The sequence below is a fragment of the Pseudonaja textilis genome, chromosome 3 (assembly GCF_049901715.1).
Source record: "Pseudonaja textilis isolate UNSWEBS1 chromosome 3, rPseTex1.2, whole genome shotgun sequence".
Taxonomy (NCBI): domain Eukaryota; kingdom Metazoa; phylum Chordata; class Lepidosauria; order Squamata; family Elapidae; genus Pseudonaja; species Pseudonaja textilis.
In genome coordinates, this window is record NC_141992.1 from 159,037,830 (window position 1) to 159,060,576 (window position 22,747).

The following is a 22,747-nucleotide window of genomic DNA, read 5'->3' on the forward strand; positions in this document are numbered from 1 at the left end:
TCAAAAAGTATCATATGTCTATGGAGATTCTCAGTCGTCAGCTGTCCCAAGGGTGCTTTTTCAAGAGGCAACTGGACTTTCTGGTTTTTCTTTGAAGACGTTTCGCTTCTTATCCAAGAAGCTTCTTCAGCTCTGATGGGATGATGGGGTGTATAAATCTTTTCATTCCCTACCATCCAGTCAGAGCTGAAGAAGCTTCTTGGATAAGAAGTGAAACATCTTCAAAGAAAGTCCAGTTGCCTCTTGAAAAAGCACCTTTGGTGGGACTATAGCTTATTTTTAAAGAAAGGATTATTATTATTATTTGATTTTTATCTCTCCCCTTCCCCACTCCATCCCAAATTCACCCAGCTGGCTTTGATGTCTTCAGAGGACGTGGAACTCACCATCTCCTAATTTCTCGTATATTAACCACTATATCAGACTTTATCACAACAAGCTTTGGGTGAATGCTTCACTTTTCTAATAGTTAAAACTAATCGATCTAGAACGAGGCAGGCACGAAAGCGTTGCCCAATGGGAAGGAGGGAGGGAATGCATCCTTTAAAAAAATACAACACAAACCTTCCCAAATGGGTATTACTTCTGGACTAGTGCCTCATTATGCTTTTTTCTATACTCATCATTTGGGGTGCAAAGCATTAGCATAAGAGGTAGAAGAGGTAGAAGTTTATTGCTAACAAAAAAACCATTTAAAAAACAACTACCACCTTGTATATTAAATGATAGCATTTTGCAATTTTAGATAAGTTACATAAACAATAGTCTTCCCAGTATTAATTAGAAGGCCTTTCATTGTTCTATTGTCTTAAAAAAAAATTGGGAAGAAAAAAAACAAAAAAAGCAATGGAAAAATGGACAAGTACAAGACAGTGTGGGTCTGGACTATAAATGGAAGAGGTTATTGTCTAAATCCCTCATAAAATTCAGTAAGGCAGGGCAGCTGTGCAATAAAAGATTTGTAAGCATGTTAAGAACGCCACTTTATCCTGGAATGCTATAGATGAGGGCTGGTTTACAATAGGGTATACATGCGGCCAGTATGCCTTATTGCATTTAAATGAGGGACATGAGATGGACTTGTTATTGTATCTATTTATATCCTGTGTGTTTATCTAGAAGATATTAAGGTAGTTTCACATGTTTTCTATCTATTACCTGCCTCACAAATATTTCCGCATGGGTGTTTTAAATTCTGCTTGGAAAAGTGAGTAGCCTCAAAGGAAGGTCCTGTCTTCGTTTTTCTGTTGGCTTTCTTCAGATAATGCATAGCAGCTACCAAAACCATGCCAGTGTAAGGAAGTGCCTTTCTCCTTTCACCAATTCGCCGTTACCCATCGATGTAACCCCCTCCCTCTTTTTGCTCAGTCTTTCCAAACGATGACGTCTCTTCAAGGGTTCTCCGGCTATTATTGTCAGACGGGGCGAGCACCTTAATAGTACAATTTGTTCCCGGAGCCAGAGTTTCTGACCTTAGCCAAGGAGTCGTTTTTAACTGGCAAGGGCGGGCGGGCGGGCGGGCGAGCGAGCGAGAGAAACCCAACAACTCCGAGAACGGTCTGGGAAACAAAAGGTTTAAAGGAACAAATGGAACCGAAAAGGCAACGCTTTTCCCGGCCAGGGGACCGATCCCTCTCCCTAGCGGAGAGCCGGGGGCTCCCCTTCCCTTCTCTTTGTGCCAGATTTGGAAGCTCCGACGGGAGACCAGAAACCTGACGCCAATGTGTCCTATAGCGAGGCTCACCCGAAGCAACCCCACCCGCCTTCACTTGGCCTCCCGCTCGTTTCCTCCCGGGCTTTTGCGCTCCCTCCTATCCACCGCGCGTCTGTTTTCCCCTCCCGCTTCTTTTCAGACGCAGACCAAGCTCCGTCGCCCAGGTTTTCCTCGCTCCTTTGTCTCCCCCTGCAAAACCAGCCTCGATCTTCCCCCGATTAGCCCCATCTCCCATGTCCCCGCGATTCCGCCCTTCCCTCCCCAACCGATGTTCCTTTTCCGCGCCACTGCGCATCCCCTCCAAACTCGCGGGTCCCTCGCCTCGGCGAATCCCCTTGGCCGGCTCTCCTCCCTCGCTCTGCTCCTCTGCTTTTGCAATACGTCATCCTTTTGCTCAGCTCCTCCCTGTCCCTCCGTTTCTTCCGCATCACTAGGACGCTTTTTGGGCAAAGTGAATGGGTCTCCCGCGGAACTCAGGGCAAAGGGCTGATGAGGGCAATGGCTTCACGGGGACTTCAGGTGCCTTCTGGGCATGCGCCTGAGCTTGGCACATGCTCATTTGGGCCGCACGAGGTGCTCTGGGCATGTGCAAAAGCAAAATGAGTACATTCTGAAGCAGGGCAGTTTCAGCTATGACACCTGCAGCATGTGCCAGGAGCTGCAGCAGCAGCGGGAACAGCAGCAGCAGCAGCAGCAGCAGCTTGTGCGCGGTACATCTTCCCCTCTTCAGAGCGGTAAGCGGCAACAGCAAGCAGTTGGATCTCTGTCCGTCTCTCCTGCTTTGTATATTGTTCAAGTGGGTGCGTGGTGACCTTACACAGTGTGCATTACCTCACAGGTAAATATCAGCTGATCGGTTGTGACAGAGGCAGCTGGAGAGCAGCAGGAGAAGCCAGCAACTCACAGAGCTTTTCTGGAGGTAGCAATTCCTTCCTTCCTTCTTTCACTTATCCAGCCCTCATATTTCCCTCCATTTGATCCTTCTATCCTATTTGCCAGTCTTGTCTAGGATGCTAAAGTAATTTCAGCCTGTTGCCAGTTTAGAGATGCCAGTCTCTTTCACCTGGCTTTCATGTGTGTGTGTGTGTGTGTGTGTGTGTTTGAGAGAGAGAGAGAGAGAGAGAGAAAATTGGAGAAGGAACCAATAACTAACCTCATTTGATTTGCTGCTCATTCTTCTTTACCGTGTTGCAGGAAAGCTAAAGAGAGTTTGTGCCCCCTTCCATAAGGCACAGTCAATAGGGAGAAATAAAAAGGGGGATCAATTGGTTGAGTGATAACTTGAGATCAGCAGGTCTTGTGACAAACAAGCTTTGGGGTAGCATCAAAGATCTTTGCTGGCATTCCGGATTTCTTTGTAAAGCTTGGTAAGGCATCCCAATTGTATGTGAGGAGAGATGCTCTATATGCGATACGTGTGGTGAGATGCTCAGGCAGGAATACATACAGGCCTATGATGACATCATCTCTTAGACTTTTGCTGTACTTCAGTGTTTGGGTGATAAGAGATAGAGCTGGGAGCATAAGAGAAACAGCTCTGGAATCCAAAGAGATATTTTCCCTGCAGTATGTTCCATTTTAAGAGCTTGATAGCGTAATAGTATATTTGGGCTCAGATTTATATAAGATCTGTGTATGCAGACAGGAATGTTGAATATTGTCATTGTGGGTAGATTTGTTTTTGCTTGTCATACCTTTAGTTGTGTCTATGGGCTCTGCTAGTGGGATTTATAAAGATTCTTCTACAATTATTTGTAATGTGAAATCTGAATTTTAGTTGAAATTCTATAATCCAGAAGTATATTTAATAACACCTTATTTTCTTATGTGCTGAGTTTAGTAACATGTCCATTCATAAACTTCTGCCATTGGAATGGAGATTGGACCTGCTAGATATCCTCACAAATATAGTTTAAACGTTTGCAGTTCAACTAGCATTTGTAACATTTTATGCAATGTTTAACGATCCCAGTGGGAATGAATAAATCCTGAACTTTGTCAGCAAGAAAGATTTAAAAGACGTTTGAAAAGATATTAAGGCAAAAAACAATGTTAGGGAGTTATCTTCTCAGAAAGTGAAATTGCAAATTCATTCTTGTTACTGGATTTTTGTTTTTAGTAAAAGCATGCAAAAACATATTTCATCTATTTATTAACCTGTGAGTTAAGACTTACGCAATGCAAATCTGTGTAATCTGTGTACATTGGCTTGGTTGTTCTGTTCTTGAAGTTGACTTGTACTTGTGATTGTAGCCTGAAGGTTTTTGCTGTTTCTATTCAACAAGACACGGAAAGTTCCATCCAAAACTACCATATTTTAATAACTTTAGAAAGCTAGCATAGTCATAACAGAGGCATGATTATGATAGAATTATTTAAAAAGTAATGCATTAGCATGTTGCAGGAGAGAAAAAGACCTAGATACCTGAATGGATTTTAATGGTTATTACTGAACAAGTTTTCAATTGTAAAAATCTATTTCATTAGATGCCTACAAAGATTAATACAGTAGAAATTATTTATTCTCAAAATGAATTTTAAATAAAGTACTGAGTTCTTCAGCTTTTCATTTCAGAAATCTATTGAGGGAATCATTCAAAACTCTGTTACCTATGCCTATGCCTTAGCAATAGGTATTTTCACAGTAACATGTGCTATATTGACACAAAGCTTTATATTTCAGAAAACTATCTTAGAAGTTTTCTCTGATAGAGCAACTGGTCCTGAAATACATTTTCCACTAAAGATTTTGTTTGTCCCAGTTATAGTCCCAGTTTAACAATCTATCTCCTCCATTTTTTGGAAGCTCATTGTAAATATTTGTGTCCAACAATTGTAGTCAGAAAATACACAGAAAATAAAATAGGCTAGAGATAAATACCGACTTTTTATTGTTCTCTGTTAAGTAGCTCATTATTGTTAATAAAATGGAAATTAATTCATTTTTTACCACTATGAGTAAAAAATGAATGAAAATATCCTTTCCACTTATTTGTATATATGAACAATGAGAAATGTATTTGGCTAAATTTCTATTTCTGAGTAAGATATTAGAGATGGTAGATTTCCAGGATAGAATTAATGTAAATGGTTTTTACTTATTAATTTTAATACCTGCTTCTGAAATCTGATTTATAAGTACCCACAATGACTGATTCCTAGCACTGTTGCATATTTTCTAAAATAGATTTCAGTGCTTGTTTTTTTTTTTAATTCACTCTAGTACCAGACCTGGAAGAGGAACTGGAAGAAATGACAAATTTATATAAGAAATATATATTTTTCTTGAAATCTTCTGGATGCTGTTGCTGCTATTCTTCTTCTTCTTCTTCTTCTTCTTCTTCTTCTTCTTCTTCTTCTTCTTCTTCTTCTTCTTCTTCTTCTTCTTCTTCTTCTTCTTCTTCTTCTTCTTCTTCTTCTTCTTCTTCTTCTTCTTCTTCTTATTATTATTATTATTATTATTATTATTATTATTATTATTACATGACAGAAGAGAAGTAAACAGGGATAAAAGAAGATAGGAACTGAGATGTCATACTTCAACAATTTACAGTTTAGCAGACTTTCCTATATTTCGCTAAGATCCCATTTTCCATTTTACACCTGCATAATGCCAATTTATTCATCTGTAAGCTTCCATATGCTTTTTAGCAAACATTTAGGACTAGTGGACTTCCCTCCCCATCTTTAACTGCTACATCAAGACATGATTTGATGTAGAATTGGGAACATTGTTATAGGTGAATTGAAATATTTAAATGCAATATAATTATGACAATTAAAAGATCATGTATGGTATTTGGTGCTGTTCAAAAGATAATTTAGGTTGATCAATAATGTTCTTGCCAAATAGGTTATGTTAAACTAGGAATGATCTGTTATGAGGTTTACCATGGTCCTTGTAAAACTTGGGGTTATTAGGTCTATTGATTTGTTGTACATCCCATCAAGAAATATTGAGTGTTTTAGATATTAATTTATACCAAAAATGTACTGTTATTTATTTTCATGGATCTTTAGGATCCATGGAAATAAAATTGAAATCATTTTAAAATTGATCAATTTTTTACATGTGAACTTACTTGCATGTCTAAAACTTTGTACATACTACTTTAAATGTGGACTATATAAAATTCATATATGAAAGATAATAAAACATTTCAATGAAATAATTGTAAAAATAAAGCCATGATAAAGCCACACTTCTGGTTAATGCATTTAAAATTGTCCTAAATTCTGTGGATTTCAACTATGGAAAAATATTTTAAATATTTTAAACATTTAATGTAATATTATTTCTGTCCTTGGAATATCTAAAAAATGAGACTATTGATTTATTATTTAGACTGATGTAATTCATTCAATTATAATTTAGCAATGTAAATGAAGAATCAACAGCTCAAACCTATCAGGGTTTGCTTGAGAGTAAAGTTCTTTGTGTTTATTCACAGGAAAATATGCATAGAATTGCCTATTTTCATTATCTTCATGAAGTTACTGTTAGTGTTTATTTATATTGATTTCAGTTACATTTAATTTACTGTAGTAGATGTGTTTAGTGTCTTGAAGAATATATTCTGTTTGGCAAGTTTGAGTATCAAAATGTATTTATAGCCCAAGACCAAACACAATAAAAGACCAGCTTTTAGGTAGTCCTCAACTTATGACTACAATTGAGCCCAAAATTTCTATGGCTAAGCAAGACAATTGTTAAGTGAGCTTTGCCTCATTTTACAGTCTTTCTGCTAGATAAATCACTGCAGTTGTTAAGTTAGTGACACTGTTGTTAAGTAAATGTGACTTCCCCATTGGTTTTGCTTGTCAGAAGGTCACCAAAAGCGATCACTGCAAACATCAATCATCAAGGTGTTAATGGAACAGCTTGCCCTCGGAAGTTGTGGGAGCACCATCACTTGAGACTTTCAAGAAGAGATTGGACTGCCATTTGTCAAAAATGGTGTAGGGTCTCCCGCTTGGGCGGGGTGGTGGTGGACTAGATGACCTACAAAGTCCCTTCCAACTCTGATTATCTGTTATCTGTTATCAGAAATTGCCAAGTGCCCGAATTATGATCAAGTGGCCATGGGAATGCTGCAATACTCATGTGAAAGTGTGAAAAGTGGTCACAAATCATTATTTTTAGTGTCATAATTCCAAATGGTCACTAATCAAATGGTTGAAAAGGATTTTAAAACTTGTGAGAAAATCCTAAAGCAGTTGACAGCTAACAACATGAGAGAGGAGCCAGATGGTTTCTGATGGCAAAAGCTATTGATAAGAACCCTTAGAGATTTCTGAAAAGTGGTCACCCAGGAAAAAGATGATGGCCTCCTGGTTGCAGTGGCAATTACAGCTATTAATAGTTGGAAGTACTAAGCTTGATCATCATTGGGTGTACAATGGATATTTTAATAGCACATGGGAGAGAGATTGTACCTCTGACTCTGATCAGAAACAATTTAGGCTTTTGTCTGAGAGGTTTATATATCTACCAGTTGCTGTCTTGATAAGTAGTACCCTAATTTGCCTCAAATTAAATAGTCATCCATATGGCATATACAAGGTATTAAAGAAATATCTAGGAAGAGTCCAGGGAGGAGAAGTGATTTTGTTATAAAAGGGACAAGAGCCTGAGGCTCTGTCATTTGGGCTATCTAGATCCCAAATCCTCTATTTTAGTTCAGCTACGGTTTTATCAAGTCCTAAAGCAGGTAGTGCTGACACGATGAAACTGCAAAATGCAGTATGACCTTTCTTGCAGTTGTTAAGTTAATAACATGATTGTTAAGTGAATCTGGCTTCCCCATTGACTTTGCTTGTGAGCAGTTTGCAAAAGGTGATCACATGAGCCTAGGACACTGCAACCGTCATCAATATGAACCAGTTGTCAATCATCAGAATTTTGATCACATGACTAATGGGATGCTACAATGATTGTGAAAAAGAGGGTCATTAAGTTTTAATGCCATTGTAACTCTGAAAGATCACTAAATGAACTGTTGTAACTACCTGTACATACTGTGTAAAACTTTGTCAGATTATTGTGCCCCATCTGTTGGACAAGAGCTCTCTTCATCCCCAGAATTCTGAATCATGAAATTCACACATCTTACAATTGGTGAGATTGAGAAATACAGGTTGAGAAATGCAATACCTCGATGGCACTGGAAAAAAAATAACTTATGACCATTTTTCACATTTACAACCACTGCAGCATCCCCCATGGTCATGTCATCAAAATTCAGATGCTTAGCAACTGACTCAGATTTATGATGATTGCAGTGTCACATTTTGTAACATTGAGGCAAGCAAAGTCATTGGGGAAGCCAGATTCACTGAACAATCATGTTAGTAATTTTGCAACTGCCTTACAACTGTAGCAAGAAAGGTAATAAAATCTGGCAACATTCATTTAAAAATGTCTCAATTAGAAACATAAATTTTGGGCTCAATTGTAGTTTTAAGTTGAGGACTAATTTATTAATGTATTAATTTAGGTGAATTAGAATACCTTTCCCATTACTAACTGCTATGACCATGCTGTGGATGAAATTTCTAGATCTAGAAACATTACACCTGTCCAAAGGTGGGGCTACACCATGGAGAGTAATGGCTCACTCTCTGACGGTTAGTATAATAGGAATACAACTCTTGTAATCTCTCAACATTGTTCTTGCTTCCTATCTGTATGGCTAAAGGACTTAAAAATATAACATATAAATGAGGACTCACAGAAAGTGACAGCAAGTGGCAGCAAGTTTGGAGAAAGAAAATGTGCAAAAACAACAAGTTAATTGGGGAGAACAACAATGTAGGGAGAATTGTAGTCCCACCAGAGCTTCAGCATCCAAGTATCCACAGCTGGGACTATAACTAAATCTCAGGAAGCGAAAACTATGCTTCCCAATGCCATTGTGCTTATGGCAGTTCCCACTTTCCATAGTTCTCCTTGTGACAAAATATAGAGAATGCATACCACTATTAGCACAATTCTACTTGTCTTCACCAAATAGATTGGAACAGCATTTTCCACAAAAGAATATACACTAATGTAAACGGGATCCCATTTCATTATCTCCTGTATCTCCAGATCTTCCCATGAGTAATTTGCCTTTTAAAAATCCACACACATACCCCAATCCCTTTAAATCACATTAAGAAAAGCTCCTATAATAGACTACTAGATTTGCTGTAAAGATCTGGACAATCAGTAAGATAATAACAAAGCAATACAGAAAACACTGATTGTTCACGAATAGTTAGTGATTATCTTGATTTTGATAGCCTGGGTCTGGTAGATCCTACCCTGTTTATAATTCAGAACAACTTCTGCCAACCAGTGCAAAGAATATTGAAGACTGATGGCTTGACTCAATATTAAGTAATTTTCAATGTTTCTTTTATGAATGAATGCCACTATCCTGTTTCTGTTGCAGAATTAAATCCAGGACAGGAAGTAGATCACACAATAGCTGGAGCCAAAGAAACATCCTACATGGAACGGGTGAGTATCTCAATAACAGTATCATTTGCTACCAATAAATAAATAAATAAGTAAATCGCTTATGAGAAGATCTCCCAGTAGGAGAATTGTAGAACACTTAGATAAACCTGAGCCAAAATAAGATCTCCAAATATATTTGCCAAACAATTTTCAGCATTCCCAGTAAATACTTTTTGATCAAATTTGATGGCATTTCTTCTGTAACTGAATTTATCTGGGCATAAGCCACCCAGAGTCATTGATTGAGATGGGAAGCCATAGAAAATAATTAAATAAGTAAAAGGCATAATTCTCTCACACAAGTATATTAAGAGCCATGGTTGCACAGTGACTAGAATGTAGTACTGTAGGCTATTTCTGCTGACTGCTAGCTGACTGCATTTTGGCAATTCGAATTTCACCAGACTCAAGGTTGACTTTCATCCTTCTGAGGTCAGTAAAATGAGGACTAGATTGTTGGGAGCAATATGCTGACTCTGTAGACTGCTTAGAGTGGTCTGTAAAGCTCTGTGAAGCGGTATATAAGTTTACGTGCTATTGCTACTGCTATACAATCACTACTAACCTTCTGTCTTTCTTCTCTTATAAGGAATCAATAGTTGAGAACAAAGTTACCTATCTTAATAAAAGTAATGTAACCATGCATCCAAATAATCAGCAATAATGACCTGTGAGAATCCAATGATCTCCCCCCATTTTTAAATCCTATCAATGCTCCTTCATTTTTCAAAAGCTGAGGTGCAACAATTGCTTGCACTTACCATGGGTAATATAAAACAATGGGAAAGACTACACCTGTTTCTCACCTATCATACAGCTTTCGGTATATGCACTGAAAGATTAGCACTCAGTTGTTTGGAAATGATCAGAATTCATTCTACTTTCAAAGTTGATCAATAAAAGTTATATTTGTCTCAATTGTGTGTCTTGTTATCATGTAGGTTAAATTATGTTCCGTATGTTCCTTAAGGAAGGCCAACTTATACTACCTTGCAGCATGTCCAATATGAGTTCATGTAGTTAATTTTTTTAAACAAATTTCCTTGCTTTTTTATAATCAACAAAGACGTGGGTCAGGATTTACTGAGAATAATTGGTCTTTATGATAGGAATAACTAGATTATATGCATTCTGAAGTGCGTGAAGAGCCAACATTGGTTCCTCTGATTGTCAATGTTTATGTGGATTCTCCCAGCCATTTCTAAGGTTGGGTGGCAATTCAGGTTCAAACTAGAATTTTACTATGCAATATTATCTGGTGTTTTGCTATTTCAGATGTTTTATAGTGCCATTGGGATTAGGGATTCACCTTTCCTCGTGTCTCTCTCCCTTGAAAATGTTTATTCTCTTCATGCAATATCACTCTGGGTACTATGCAATGTCCGTTAAGAACATTGTTCCCGCAATAAGAGTTGAATTCTTACTCAATGGAGCCCAAAGGTCTTTGCCCAGACTTCTTTGGATGTGGGTTGACTGTCTTTGGTAATTGGGATATCACTTCTTTTTCTGTCTGGCGGTATGGCTCATTACTTACATTTGTGAACTATGGATGTTGTTACACTCTTGTGGGATACCTGAATCCAGAGTTGTTGCATTGTATCTTTATTTTTTAAAATCTTTTTTCCCTTCTTCTACTTTTTTTTTTTTTTTGCAAATGGCCTGATATACTGCCATTCACCAGAAGATGAAAGTTGATTTACATACACTTTGGATTAAAACATAATGAAAACAAAAAAATGTATGAATAAACACATAACAACAAAAACAGAATGGCTTTAATTCATTTTTGAAAGTTAATTTAAAAAAAAATCAAAGAGATATTTATGATTTGGGAGCGCTATAAATGAAATACCAGAACAAAAAATTCTTGATTTCTGGTGGTGAATTGTTTAATTAGTAAAACAGAGGCATTAGAAATGGGTATTTGTTTCAGATGAAGACCATAGACTGATTCAGGTTTCTGATGCACCATGGGACTTGTAGTTGGTGACTGTCCCTGCCTTGTCTGATTATGCATAGAATTGTATTATTGTATATTACTTACTAACTTGATGTATGGAAAATATTGAGATGTTGAAGGAAATTGTTACAGTGGCTTTTGATGCTAACAGTTTTAATTCTTATTTTTGTGTTTCTTGACTTATAAAGCATTATAAAGACATTGGATGGATCTTCAGATCCACAGATTATGAGTAGCTGTTTAAATTCTTTGTAAAACTGCATATATGTTTAGAAATGTAAAGGGGAACTTAAGGTTCAATCTGGAAATCTTTAGCATTAGTGATCATGAAGAATATATTCTATAAAATATTTATATAAGAGGAATTTTCAGAAATCCATTCTAGGGTAAGTGAAACTTTATAGCTGACATTAAATGTGTTCTGCTGCATCTTCATGTTGGCATCTTATGCTGAACTTATTCATCAGCCCATTTTACATTGTTTAAACTTTTTTCTACCTCTTCAGGAGGCTGTAACATGAAGGACTGGATCAACTCCTGCATCAGTTTCAGTAGTCCAATTTATGCATATGCTAACACAGACATAGAAACAAAAGTTTAACCTACCTCATTTGATGTGAATAATTAAATATAAAGCAAGAGCAATAAAAATGCTGTATACAGAACAGTAGATTCATAATAATTTTCAATATGCTTCTCGGTTATTGTGTTAGCAGTGTAATTTGGTCCCACATCTTCTGTTTTTTATATTACTTACCACTTTATTGCTTCCCTTATCTTGCTGCAGACTTGCCATTTTTATCTTTTCTAGCAAGCTACATTTCTCTAGAGAGAATACTAGATGTGCTATAGAGCTCTGTAGTTAGTATGGTCTTGAATGATGGCAACCTTGACATTATAGCAGTTAACGGTATTAATTTTATGGAAGTGAATGGAAACATATTTCTATAACCAAGGGCATTTACTTACTAAAGAGACTGCCAGAATAATGTTTGCAAAACTATTCTTTAATCATGTTAATATGGACATTTCTTAAAAATAATTGTATGAGGGAAATATCCACAATAAATGAAGAATTGTCAACTTTTATTGGCTTTCGTCTTTGCCTGTTAAAAGCTATTGGCATGAAGGAAGGTGGCAGAAGAATATTTTCTCAAACCCTAATCTTTATGCTAGTTGAAATGTCATCTATGTCATTTCTGTACAATTGCTGTTAAAAGGTCCTGGATGGACTGTTTGAATTCTAATTAATAGTACCACCATATTGCCATCTGAAGACAGCTGTATGCCACTGATTGATGGTAGTATCGAAGCATGAATATAAGTTGAATCTTATTATTTCCCAATCTTTCCTTCAGCAGCAAATCTGGTATTTTTCTTTCTTTCTGTCTCCTTGGTAAACAGTGCTCATTTGGACATTGATGGATTTCTGTAGCAATATGAAGGAAAATAATTTGTTTGAAGGCTTTTATTTCTTCAGACCCAGAAGTAGAACTCAAAAGTTAACAGAGAACCTTTGTCTCTTCAAAACCCACCCCAAAAAGGAGAAAAATGGAAATAAACCTCTTTTTAAACCTCAGTAACTATTCTTGACCAAGCTGTCATATAATTTTAGTCTTAGTCCTGTAATCTATGTGCAGATATTGCCCAAGCAGTCAAAATATTTATGTGAAATGGAAAGATAATCTTAAACCATGCAGGTAAATAAAGTAGAACCTGGAGTAATTCCACAACAGTGCTCTGAGATTTATTTAGTTATTTGTTTTAGTATTGTGTTGGCTTCAGATTCTCTAGTCTTAAACTCTACTAAGTTTAAAAGCCTAGCTGAAACAAATATGTTTAATCTATTTTCCTTTAATGTCTACAAATTCCAGTCCAGTTTTTTGTTGTTGTCTAAAATAGTGGGCACAATTAAAATGTGATGTGCCAGCAGTTTCTTGAAAATGGCCTGTAACTTGAGAGTCATATAAGGGGCTGCTTTTAATGAGGATTAACTAATAAAGTGGGGTATTTGCATATTTGCATGGGTACTTTATTGTATTATACTATGATTTTTAGAATGTCTACCGGCAAGCCTGTTCTTCACATCTATAAAATGTGGATTTAAGTCCACATTTATTTCTTTAGACATCATTTCCATAAAGTTATGGGGGTTAGGATTTTCACATTTACAATTGGTGCATAAATCAAGACAGTGGGTAAAATGGGGTGCTCAGCAACAAGAAAGGGAGTCACTAAACAGAAAATTGAACCAAATTAAAACTGTATTCCTTTGCATCTTTTACTGGGGTAGACTATTTGATATTCCTTATGCTATGGTGTTGCAAGGATCTCGAAATCTTTTAAGCAACAGAAACATTAATTGCTTTGTTATTTTTGAATGCTGTTTATTGAAATGTTAGAAAGCCAGAGCCTCATTGCAATGTAAAGGAATCAAAGAGCTTATTGCCATAACATTGCATCTAAAAAGCCAGCAACTCTTTCTTTCTCTAAAGCTCAAGAGAATTACAATGACATAACTGGCAAAGAGCCACCACAAGAAGAAATTTTATTGCCATCCTGATTTTAGGTAGGGAAGAATGATTGCCATCATTTTGCATTTCTATGGAATTACTTTGAACTTCCCACCCCCACCATCCACTGCAAACAGTGAAGCAATTTCTGTGTCTATAGAAACCCACATGAAGCCAAATGCAACATGAATGTAAAATTGTTATTGTTATTTAATACTTTTACTTTCTTTTTCTTTTCTTAATACTTTTCCTTTTCTTCCAGTTGTTTTGGACACACAAATGGAAATAGAGGTAGGAAAATCAACTTGATGCTTGTTGCAAGGTATAAACATATCCAAATAAATTTGTAATTCGTTCTAACATCTAAAAAGAGTAAAATCTGCACTTAATGATACCGGCATTGAATAACAACTTCTTTTATTCCTTTTTCCAGAGGACCTAAGAGCATATATTTGCCTTATTTGGCTGCAAGTTGACACAAGGAGCGTTGGTTAAATAACGAGCTAAAAAGCTCAAGGCAATATCTCTCTTTCTTATTTTCATGTTTATTTGAACATTAATATTATTAAGGTTTATCAGAAATAAGAGCATAACTATTGAAAACTATGTGTACTAAATCCAATTTGAATTCTTCTTTTTTTTATTCATATCTCCATTTGTATTTAAACATATTCTCCCATTTCCTCTCTTCAAATAAAATCTTTAAACCATTCCTGGTCAGTAAACTACTAAACTTCACCAGAAATAGTAACCTAATTTATTTTAATCTTGATCAAACAAACCAATTTTATATTACTTATTCTTTTACCCAACAATCTATAGATCATAATATTAACATCTGCTTTCTCAGATTCTTTTTGTCCTTCCTCTCAAAATCCTTGGTGTCTTTATCAAGCCCCTTTTATAATTCCACCAGAAAGAAGTTGTCTGTGTCACTGTTCTCTTTGTCTCTTCTCAGAAAATCTTTGACAGTTTCAAGAAGTTATTTTGGATATCCAGTGTAGAGAAATTACACTCTTCTGGTTTAGTATTTATATGTCTTTTAAAATTATTAAATCATTATCAATTTTCATTTGTAAATCCATTATTTCCATTTCTTTCTTATAGGCTATCATTTTGGGATCCATATTCCAATCAATTTCAGTTTTATTTAATGAGACCTTCAGTAACACCTTCTAATTTTTCTATAATTGCAAATAAGCTTCCTAAGCTCATTCATTGCAGCTTACTCTTTAAGATAGCCATTGATGGATTTATTTCCCTTTCCTGCCCTCTAGTATCCAAACTTCAAAATCATCAGTTGTTTACAAATATAAACACATATATTTTCCCATGGAAAAGATTTTTCAATTAATTTCAAAATCTTAAACCAAGTCGTTCTGAGTCCTTAATCTATTTAAAACATTCTAAAGCCAACACTAATCATCCTTTTACTGTATATTCAGAACAAATCTTTTTATAAATCTTTAAATCTGTAGTTTTGTTTTTTTATTAATCTTTAAACTTGTGAGTGTTCTTCAGTATTTTCTCACCCAGTGATTTCAAAAAGATCTGATCTGAGGGTTCTCAATGTTTAAGAAATTGTTTTATCATCATCATGATGCTGATGATAATGATAATGTGGCAAAAGAAATCAAACATAATACAGTGTTAGGCGCTTTGGGTGCAATCTCAAAACATCTGGAGCACCAGTTGAACATCATCAGCACTGACAAAATTACCACCAGTCAATTGCAAAAGTTTATTGGAACAGCTTACATCCTTTGACAATACCTTTAATATTATTAAACAACAGCTACCTATCCCAGGTCCTCAGGAAGGACTCAATAGGTAAATAAAAATACCACATCCAGTCTAAACATCCTATGCAACTAAAATAATAATTCCAAAGTGATTAAGAAGTGAGCTTCAGGTGAACCCAACATCTACATAGGCCACGGGTGTCAAGTTCACAGAGTCACATTGTCATCATGTGATGTTTCACGTTTTTGCCATTCACATTTTTCCCATTCATGTGATGTATCCGGCCCGCAGGTCCCCAGTTTGACACCCCTCGCATAGGCTATGTGAGCAACTAAAAGCTTAGTGAAATCATACAACTCCCAGCTGATGCAAGTCCAGCTGCAGAAATGCAGTTCTTGCCCTCTGCTTTAAAAATCCAAGCTGTGAGTAATCTTCAGATTTCTCCTTTGTCTGGAGAGATTTGGGAAGTCTGAATCGAGCCTTTGGTTCCTATGTTGTCCCTCTATTCTAGGGATGCCATGATGCTCACCGAAAATTTCCAATCAGACTTTTACTAATTAATATGGAGGTATGAGGTTCTAGAGATCGGTTTATAAAGAATGGGCTGTGGTATGGGATGAAGACTTGCTTGGTTTTACTTGAAGAGATAGTGGTAAGTTTTTAATGTTGATTATACCTGGTGGGAATAAATAGGGAGGTACTTCTTTATTTCTTTCTGCGCACACACACACACACACACACTACTAGGTAGAAGTGCGTTGTCCTCAGATATGTTATTTTTAACCTTCATTTTTTGAAAGGGCTTTGTAGCAATTGTTGATTTTGTCAGTGAAATATGCTTCAGGGTGGACTGCAAGTACTGTACTGAAATGAAGTACAATGCAGACTGCCAAAGAGATGATGCTTTAACTTTATTTTTGAAATTGCATTTCTGAATTGCAATGTCTGATCACGTAGTGTAAAGTGGGGAAAAGAGACAAACGTTGGCTGCTCATCAAAGTCCATCATGTTTTATTATTAGGCAGGGTGCCATCCAAACAGAAGGACATAAATGGAAGCAAGCCAACAGGACATGTATGCATATCCTGTGAGGCAAGTGTGCTTGCATATTAATAATCTGGAAAAATTCACTTCCCTCCAAAAAGGCTGATGTCTGAATCAAGAGACTGACCTTTGGGGAGGGGAGAAACAATCCACATTGAATTATGGCTATCCACTTACTGCCTTGGGGTAACCGCTGTTTTGGGTGATTTGTTATTATCTACAGTGAGACGGTAATAGTTTTGCCTTCCCTTAATTCTTATGTATTAACTCTTGCTGCAATAGTAAATAAAGAAAAAATATCATTCACTTAAATTCATGTTATGCTTCTCATCACAGTGAAAATAAGAGACCATTTATTCATTTTCCCCCACTTGTGATGTGCTTAAAAAGGAACATAAATGCTTTATTTTAGAGGCTTGACCTAAAATTATCAATAGCCAATAGAAACAAATCACATGGTTTCCTCTCCGAGACTGAGAACGGCATGAAGCTGACAACTAGATGAAAAGAATCCCCCATTACTGTCGGATATTGAGGACCTCTCCATAAGAGTTGAGAGTCTGGTTGAGCCCACGTGTAGCTGAAATAATATATAAAATTGAGCTACAAATGGGGGAGTTCTCAGTCAGATTCTCACTTCCATCATGAAATCCCAGGATGATTTTGAACAAAAGTCTTTTCCTCAGGAGCTAAATCTGTAAAATAAGGGATCAATTTATAAAATTGATCTCTAAATTCCTCAACCTAGCCTTCTCAGTTCATTAGGGGTAAAGTTACAAAATTGTATATATGCACAGTTTTTATAATAGGCGCTGTATGAATGTTAAATATTATAACAATATAATATATACAATATATCACTAGGGAACACTAGAATAACTGGCCTCTGGTTTAGCTCAGCAAAATGTACTGATGACACAACCTTGAGATTGAAGAGATATTGTCAAACTATTAATGTCTTAAATAATTTCAGTAGAGTTCATGCAGAGTCTGTTTCTGTAAATCTTAAATAAGAAGAGAGAGCACGGCGGGGGTGTGTGTGTTCTATTATACAGAAATGCAATATATATGCACAGGGGGAAATACTGTTGCAAATATCTCCCTTTGTTTACTATAGCATTCTACAGTATGTCTACTTGGAGAGTTGGTTGTAAAAAGGTGTTCCTTCAATTTCTGATGTGCTATGAATATTATGACGATGTTGTTGCCACTTAAATGTATGCAAATTTAAGGGGAGACCTGGTGGAATTCTCCTTTGCTATGCTTTTCAGAGTCCTTATTTTCTTTCTGGATGATTGCTGTAGAGACTATTGCTGTATTTCAGTTCCTTTCTTGACCTCTGGTGGGATGTAGTCTTCAGGATGGTTTAGCTGAAATCATGGGAAAGGACACCATCTCTTTCAACCAATACATTGCTGAACTTGAGGGAGATTTGACTATGGATCTCTGCCTTCAAATGTACCCTGTACGTCTGAAAAGCAATTAGTAGAGACTCAGTCAAGACTAAATAACAATATAAATCTATCACATTCCAGGAGAAATTTGCATTGAGTGTAAAAAGGTCATCTTAGTTTTGCAGTAACCCAAGCTTATTTGATGCCTTGAAAACTGAGTTTCAGCCAAAAGGCTTGGTTTGCCAAGTTGGAGAAGACAGTCTATCTCCTCTCCTCTTTCTGTCCAGCTAAATCAGTTGTATCTGATTGCAAATTTTGAAGACATTTTACTATGATTTATAATTCCAAGTAAGGTAGAATCTTTTTTAACAAATCTTTCATAGTCTCATTTTATGCATGTTTTTTTCAGGAGTACATATCATCATTTGCAGTGGGGTTTGCTTGCAACTAAGTGAACCTAAAACTACAAATTCAATTCAACAGTACATTGCACAACATAGATTAGTCCCCGTATTAGTTAATTTCTGGATGGTATCCATTCTCCATGCTACTGGCCTTGAGATTAGAATGCATATTGATTTTTGAGAGGATTAGGGCTGAATATATATCCACTCCTCTCTGACCCTAGAAATTCCATTAATGTCAGTATATATTGTACAAGTAGGTATGTATCCTTATTAAAGGTTTAGTGTGAACCTTGAAAGCAAAGTTTCATTAAAATGTCCTGTTTTTAAGGTAGAATGATTTAATGCACAGGAGTAGCAGCAGTTGTCTCCTGCTGACTTGTTATTACAAAACAGGCATGCAATGCCGATTGGGTCTCTTGTGTATTTGCACTGCAAATCCACATATGTAAGGGATGTATCTAGGACCTGTATGCTTTGGTGTTATTGTAATTAGCTGCAGAAGACTTTGAATGTTGCTTCTGTTTTCCTATCCAGTAAGAAAGGTTTGAAAATGTTAGCAACCCTGATTGAAAAAAATAAATTTCAGTATAATTCCCAAAACTTTTATTGAAACCGAAGAGGTATGTATCCCAAACTATGTATCCTGAACTACGCAGAATAGCTTTCTAGTAGGAAAAAAGTTTCAGAACTAACTATCACTAGTTATAATTGGTTCTCCATCCTGGTTGCTAAGGAACATTTGCACGTAACACTTTAAACTCTAGCTTGCAGGCTTGGTGCAATGGGCTGCCATTGATGCTCTAATAAGGAAAACAAACATTTCAGTGTGTACAAGAAGATGACAAATAGATTCCTTTCAATTTTGTTTAAATAGGAGAATTCTAATTCCCATGCCTTCTCAACTCTGGCATCTGCACATTTCAGGAACTTTGAATTTTTTAAAATTATGGTAATTCCTGCTAGCATAGATTTAGAACTTAACTGTGAAATTGGTGTTGGAATAGTCAAGCATTTGTGAAGAAGGAGGCTAAGCAATTCTTAGTGTCCACTCTACTTTTTAGGTCTCTTCTTTTCAACTTGGAAATATTTTTTAAAAGGATGAAAACCATAGAATCTTACATACAAACATGCATGCATACATACATACACATACACATAAATATGCATGTAAACTCACAGATAGCATTATTTTTCAGATTTTAGAGATGTTCTTTAAATACCATGTTGTAAGGTTGTATAGACAGAGATATATACACATAATATGTGGATATACTGTTTGCAGTTATCAGGGAATTACCACTTACAGATTAATTCAGCTATATGTGCAATTTCTGCATTGCATAATTGTGGACAGTTTGAATTATATGTAATGATCTCCAAAGGAGACTATCTAGCTGTGAGTAATTTAAATGTGAAATAATATATCATGCTTGCTGTTTTTCTGTGGAGTCTAATGGAAATCAAGTATCTCAGTTGATGATAGTTTTTGTTCTTTTAAAAGCCAAATTAACCTTAGGATCTCTTTCCCCATCTATCCAATATGTGAAAAACCTGGAGGATTCTTTTTAACCATTTCAACGTTCAACAGAAAGTTTCTTCCTGAACTGCTGTTTGCTCCTGATGGGAACACTAGATGACTACACACAGATTATCAGTTTATAACATAAACTTTAGTTGTTGAGCGAGAACTATTCCCAAATAGAGATGGTCAGAGTTCTGAGGAATAAAAAGCAGGGATATAGTCAATCAGTTGGCCTGCTGACAGAGGAACTATGAAAAGGAAAACTCCTCTTTTGCTACGGAACAGCTTGATCTTGGACAACTATGCCAACTTTGCTCCTAAGCACTAAGTTTGATGATCCCATAAAACAAGGATTTCCAACTACAAGCCCTACTGCTTATGGCAAGACAAATTGTTAGCTCAGGATTAAGCTGGAATGAAGGAGGCTTAGATTTACCATTTAAAGAGAAACTGTCTGATGCAGTACAGGTTGAACTTATTTGTCCTCTTAGCTGGAACAGTCAACAGACTGATTCCATATTCTACCTTATGAACCTCACTACCTGCATCCTGTGCCTAGAAATGGCTGTCTTCTCCATCCTAATTCCATTTTATGACATTTGGTGGTTTTCAGCTTCAGTTCATGATTTCATCATCAGATAAGCTAGAAATGTTGATCTGCACCTACATTTTGATAACCATCTCATCAGATTTGGAGGCCAGAAACCAAACTCCTGCCCTGTTTGAATCTCTGTTCAGCAAGCACAAGATCTCTATGTGTAGGCTCAAACAGATGATCCTGAGAGGAGGTCTTGTCTTTCATCCTTCCCCTTTCCTTGGAAATGAGGAAAACTGACCAGCTGTGTATTTTTCCTCCTTTGAGGGAGGAAATCTTGCAGCTCTGCCATGACAGTTGGCCAGTTGGATATCGCTGAGTTTTTGAAACAATCCATCTGCTACTCTGGGACTTTGGGTGGCTTCATGTCAGAATAGACATCAAAGCCAAAGTTTCAACTTGTCACATGTTCCCATGACAGATCTCTAACTTCTGCCAACCAATCAGACTGCTATATTCCATCCCATCACTGCAAGGGATATATTTTTATTATTGGAAAGGACCTGGATGACATTTTGGTCATAGATTTATTAGTTGTTTATTTTTATTTACTTAGTGAATAAAACATTAAAAAAGAACATGAAGAAAAAAATAAAACAATACAACAAATGTGAAAAAGGAAACCCCACAAAGCTCCTCTAAGAGCAATTAGATATGTGAGAATGACTTTGGGAAATGACGGGAAGAGATGTTGCTTAGGGGATGATCAGATAAAGGGGAGAGGACCCCACAGCTGAATAATAGGCAAAGAAAGAAATGTAGGAAGGATCAGCCTTAACCTATCAAGCAATAAAAAGAGAGATTTCTACTTTTAATCTGCAGCTACATTAACATAATCTTGCAAGTATGAAACTGCCAGATGTCAGAATGCAAGTATGTAAGCTCAGAGTTTGCTTCATGATGTAATTCAGGGGTGTCAAACTTACATTGTCACAGTGGTATCATGTGACATATTGGGACTTTCCCCCCTTCACTAAACTGAGTGTGGGCGTGGCTAGCGTGTGACGAATCTGGCCCATGGACTAGGATTTTGACAGCCCTGATGTAACTGCATGCACAGAGAATCTCTCAGCAGCTCCAGAAAGTGAAGGAGAAAACAGAAGAAGAAGGCGTGGAAGCTGGCAAGAAATCAAAAGGCAGATAAGATGGCTATCAAAATGGTGGTGCAAATCAATTTTTGCAGCTTATCTGATAATGAAATCATTAACTGAAGCTGAAAACCACACCTTTTGATGTTGGTGAATTGTCAATTACTGTGGCACAACTAGATGTGCTTTTGTTTTAGTACATCTCCACTTTTATAGAAGAAGCAGAAAAGCCATGGTGCTAAAAAGAAAAGGTACTAGTTCTTGATAACTCGGATATCTTGATCTGAAAAAAATCCTAGGAACTTAATGAGTAAACTGTTTCTTCATAAAGGTTCAGAGAGTTGAAACTAGGTCTTTGCAAAGTGGGTTCAACCTGTTAGATATCAGGGAATAAGTGGTAGGATGTTCCTGTACATAGTTAAACCCTGTGAAGAAAATTACCACTTATTGTAGAATATACTCTGTTTTTAATCAAGCTCTTATTTCAAATGAATTATCTCTTTAGGTGTGAAAATGAAGATGTACATAATTTTAACATACACACACCTGAGGTCATGGCTTCTTCTTCCCTGTATGTATTCAGGTGGATGCTAAACAGACATGAAATGTTGGATTTCTACATTGAGAAAAAGGTTGAAAGCCTCAATGTTCCCTTTCAGCTCTTTATGATTTGAAATTGATCAGTGTTTGTTATCTTTATCTACAATGAGCATTTTGTGCACTTCATGCAAATGGATGTCCTGTGGGCTTAAGTTGTGATACCTGGGGCATGGCATGAAAACAACACAGCCAGAGAACAGATCTAACTCCCCTTTATTGCTCTAACTTCACCCCCAAACGTCCCCACCCTAACTCTAACCCTACAAGTCCTGGAGCAAAACTCTCACACGCACCTTCAGCAGACTCTGGCTGAGAGTAGTCCAGTAAGCCAAGTTAGTGAAACAGTAACCAGGGCCAGCAATTCAGTAAGCCAGGTTAGCCAAACACTAATCAGAGCAAGAAGTTTAGCAAAGCAGGCAAACCAGGCAAGCCCCATAAGACAGAGCACAATAATCTCCAGGCATTGGCAAGTGCACACAAAGCTCCACAGATTCAATGTATGTTCCTGACAAATGCCCCTTTTATCGGGACTTCCTTACATTTCAGTCCCCAGGTGCTTTGTGAAGAAGTGGCCTCTCCTCCCACATAGCCGGCTCAGTCTGCGTTGGTCTCACCTTCTCTGTTCTCTCCGTGCTCTAGGATCAGGAGCGGGTAGTCCTTGCT

The 22,747-nt window shown here is 36.8% G+C and overlaps 1 protein-coding gene across 1 annotated transcript; it reads left to right on the top strand.

Moving 5' to 3' along the window:
• Positions 1–2,225: 2,225 nt before the first annotated feature.
• Positions 2,226–11,867, top strand: LOC148126376 (uncharacterized). Its single transcript, XM_087931223.1, has 4 exons — positions 2,226–2,448; positions 2,553–2,633; positions 9,151–9,218; positions 11,685–11,867. The coding sequence occupies exons 1-4, from the start codon at positions 2,247–2,249 to the stop codon at positions 11,697–11,699; spliced, it is 366 nt and encodes a 121-aa protein (XP_087787349.1). The 5' UTR covers positions 2,226–2,246; the 3' UTR covers positions 11,700–11,867.
• The last annotated feature ends 10,880 nt before the right edge of the window (positions 11,868–22,747 follow it).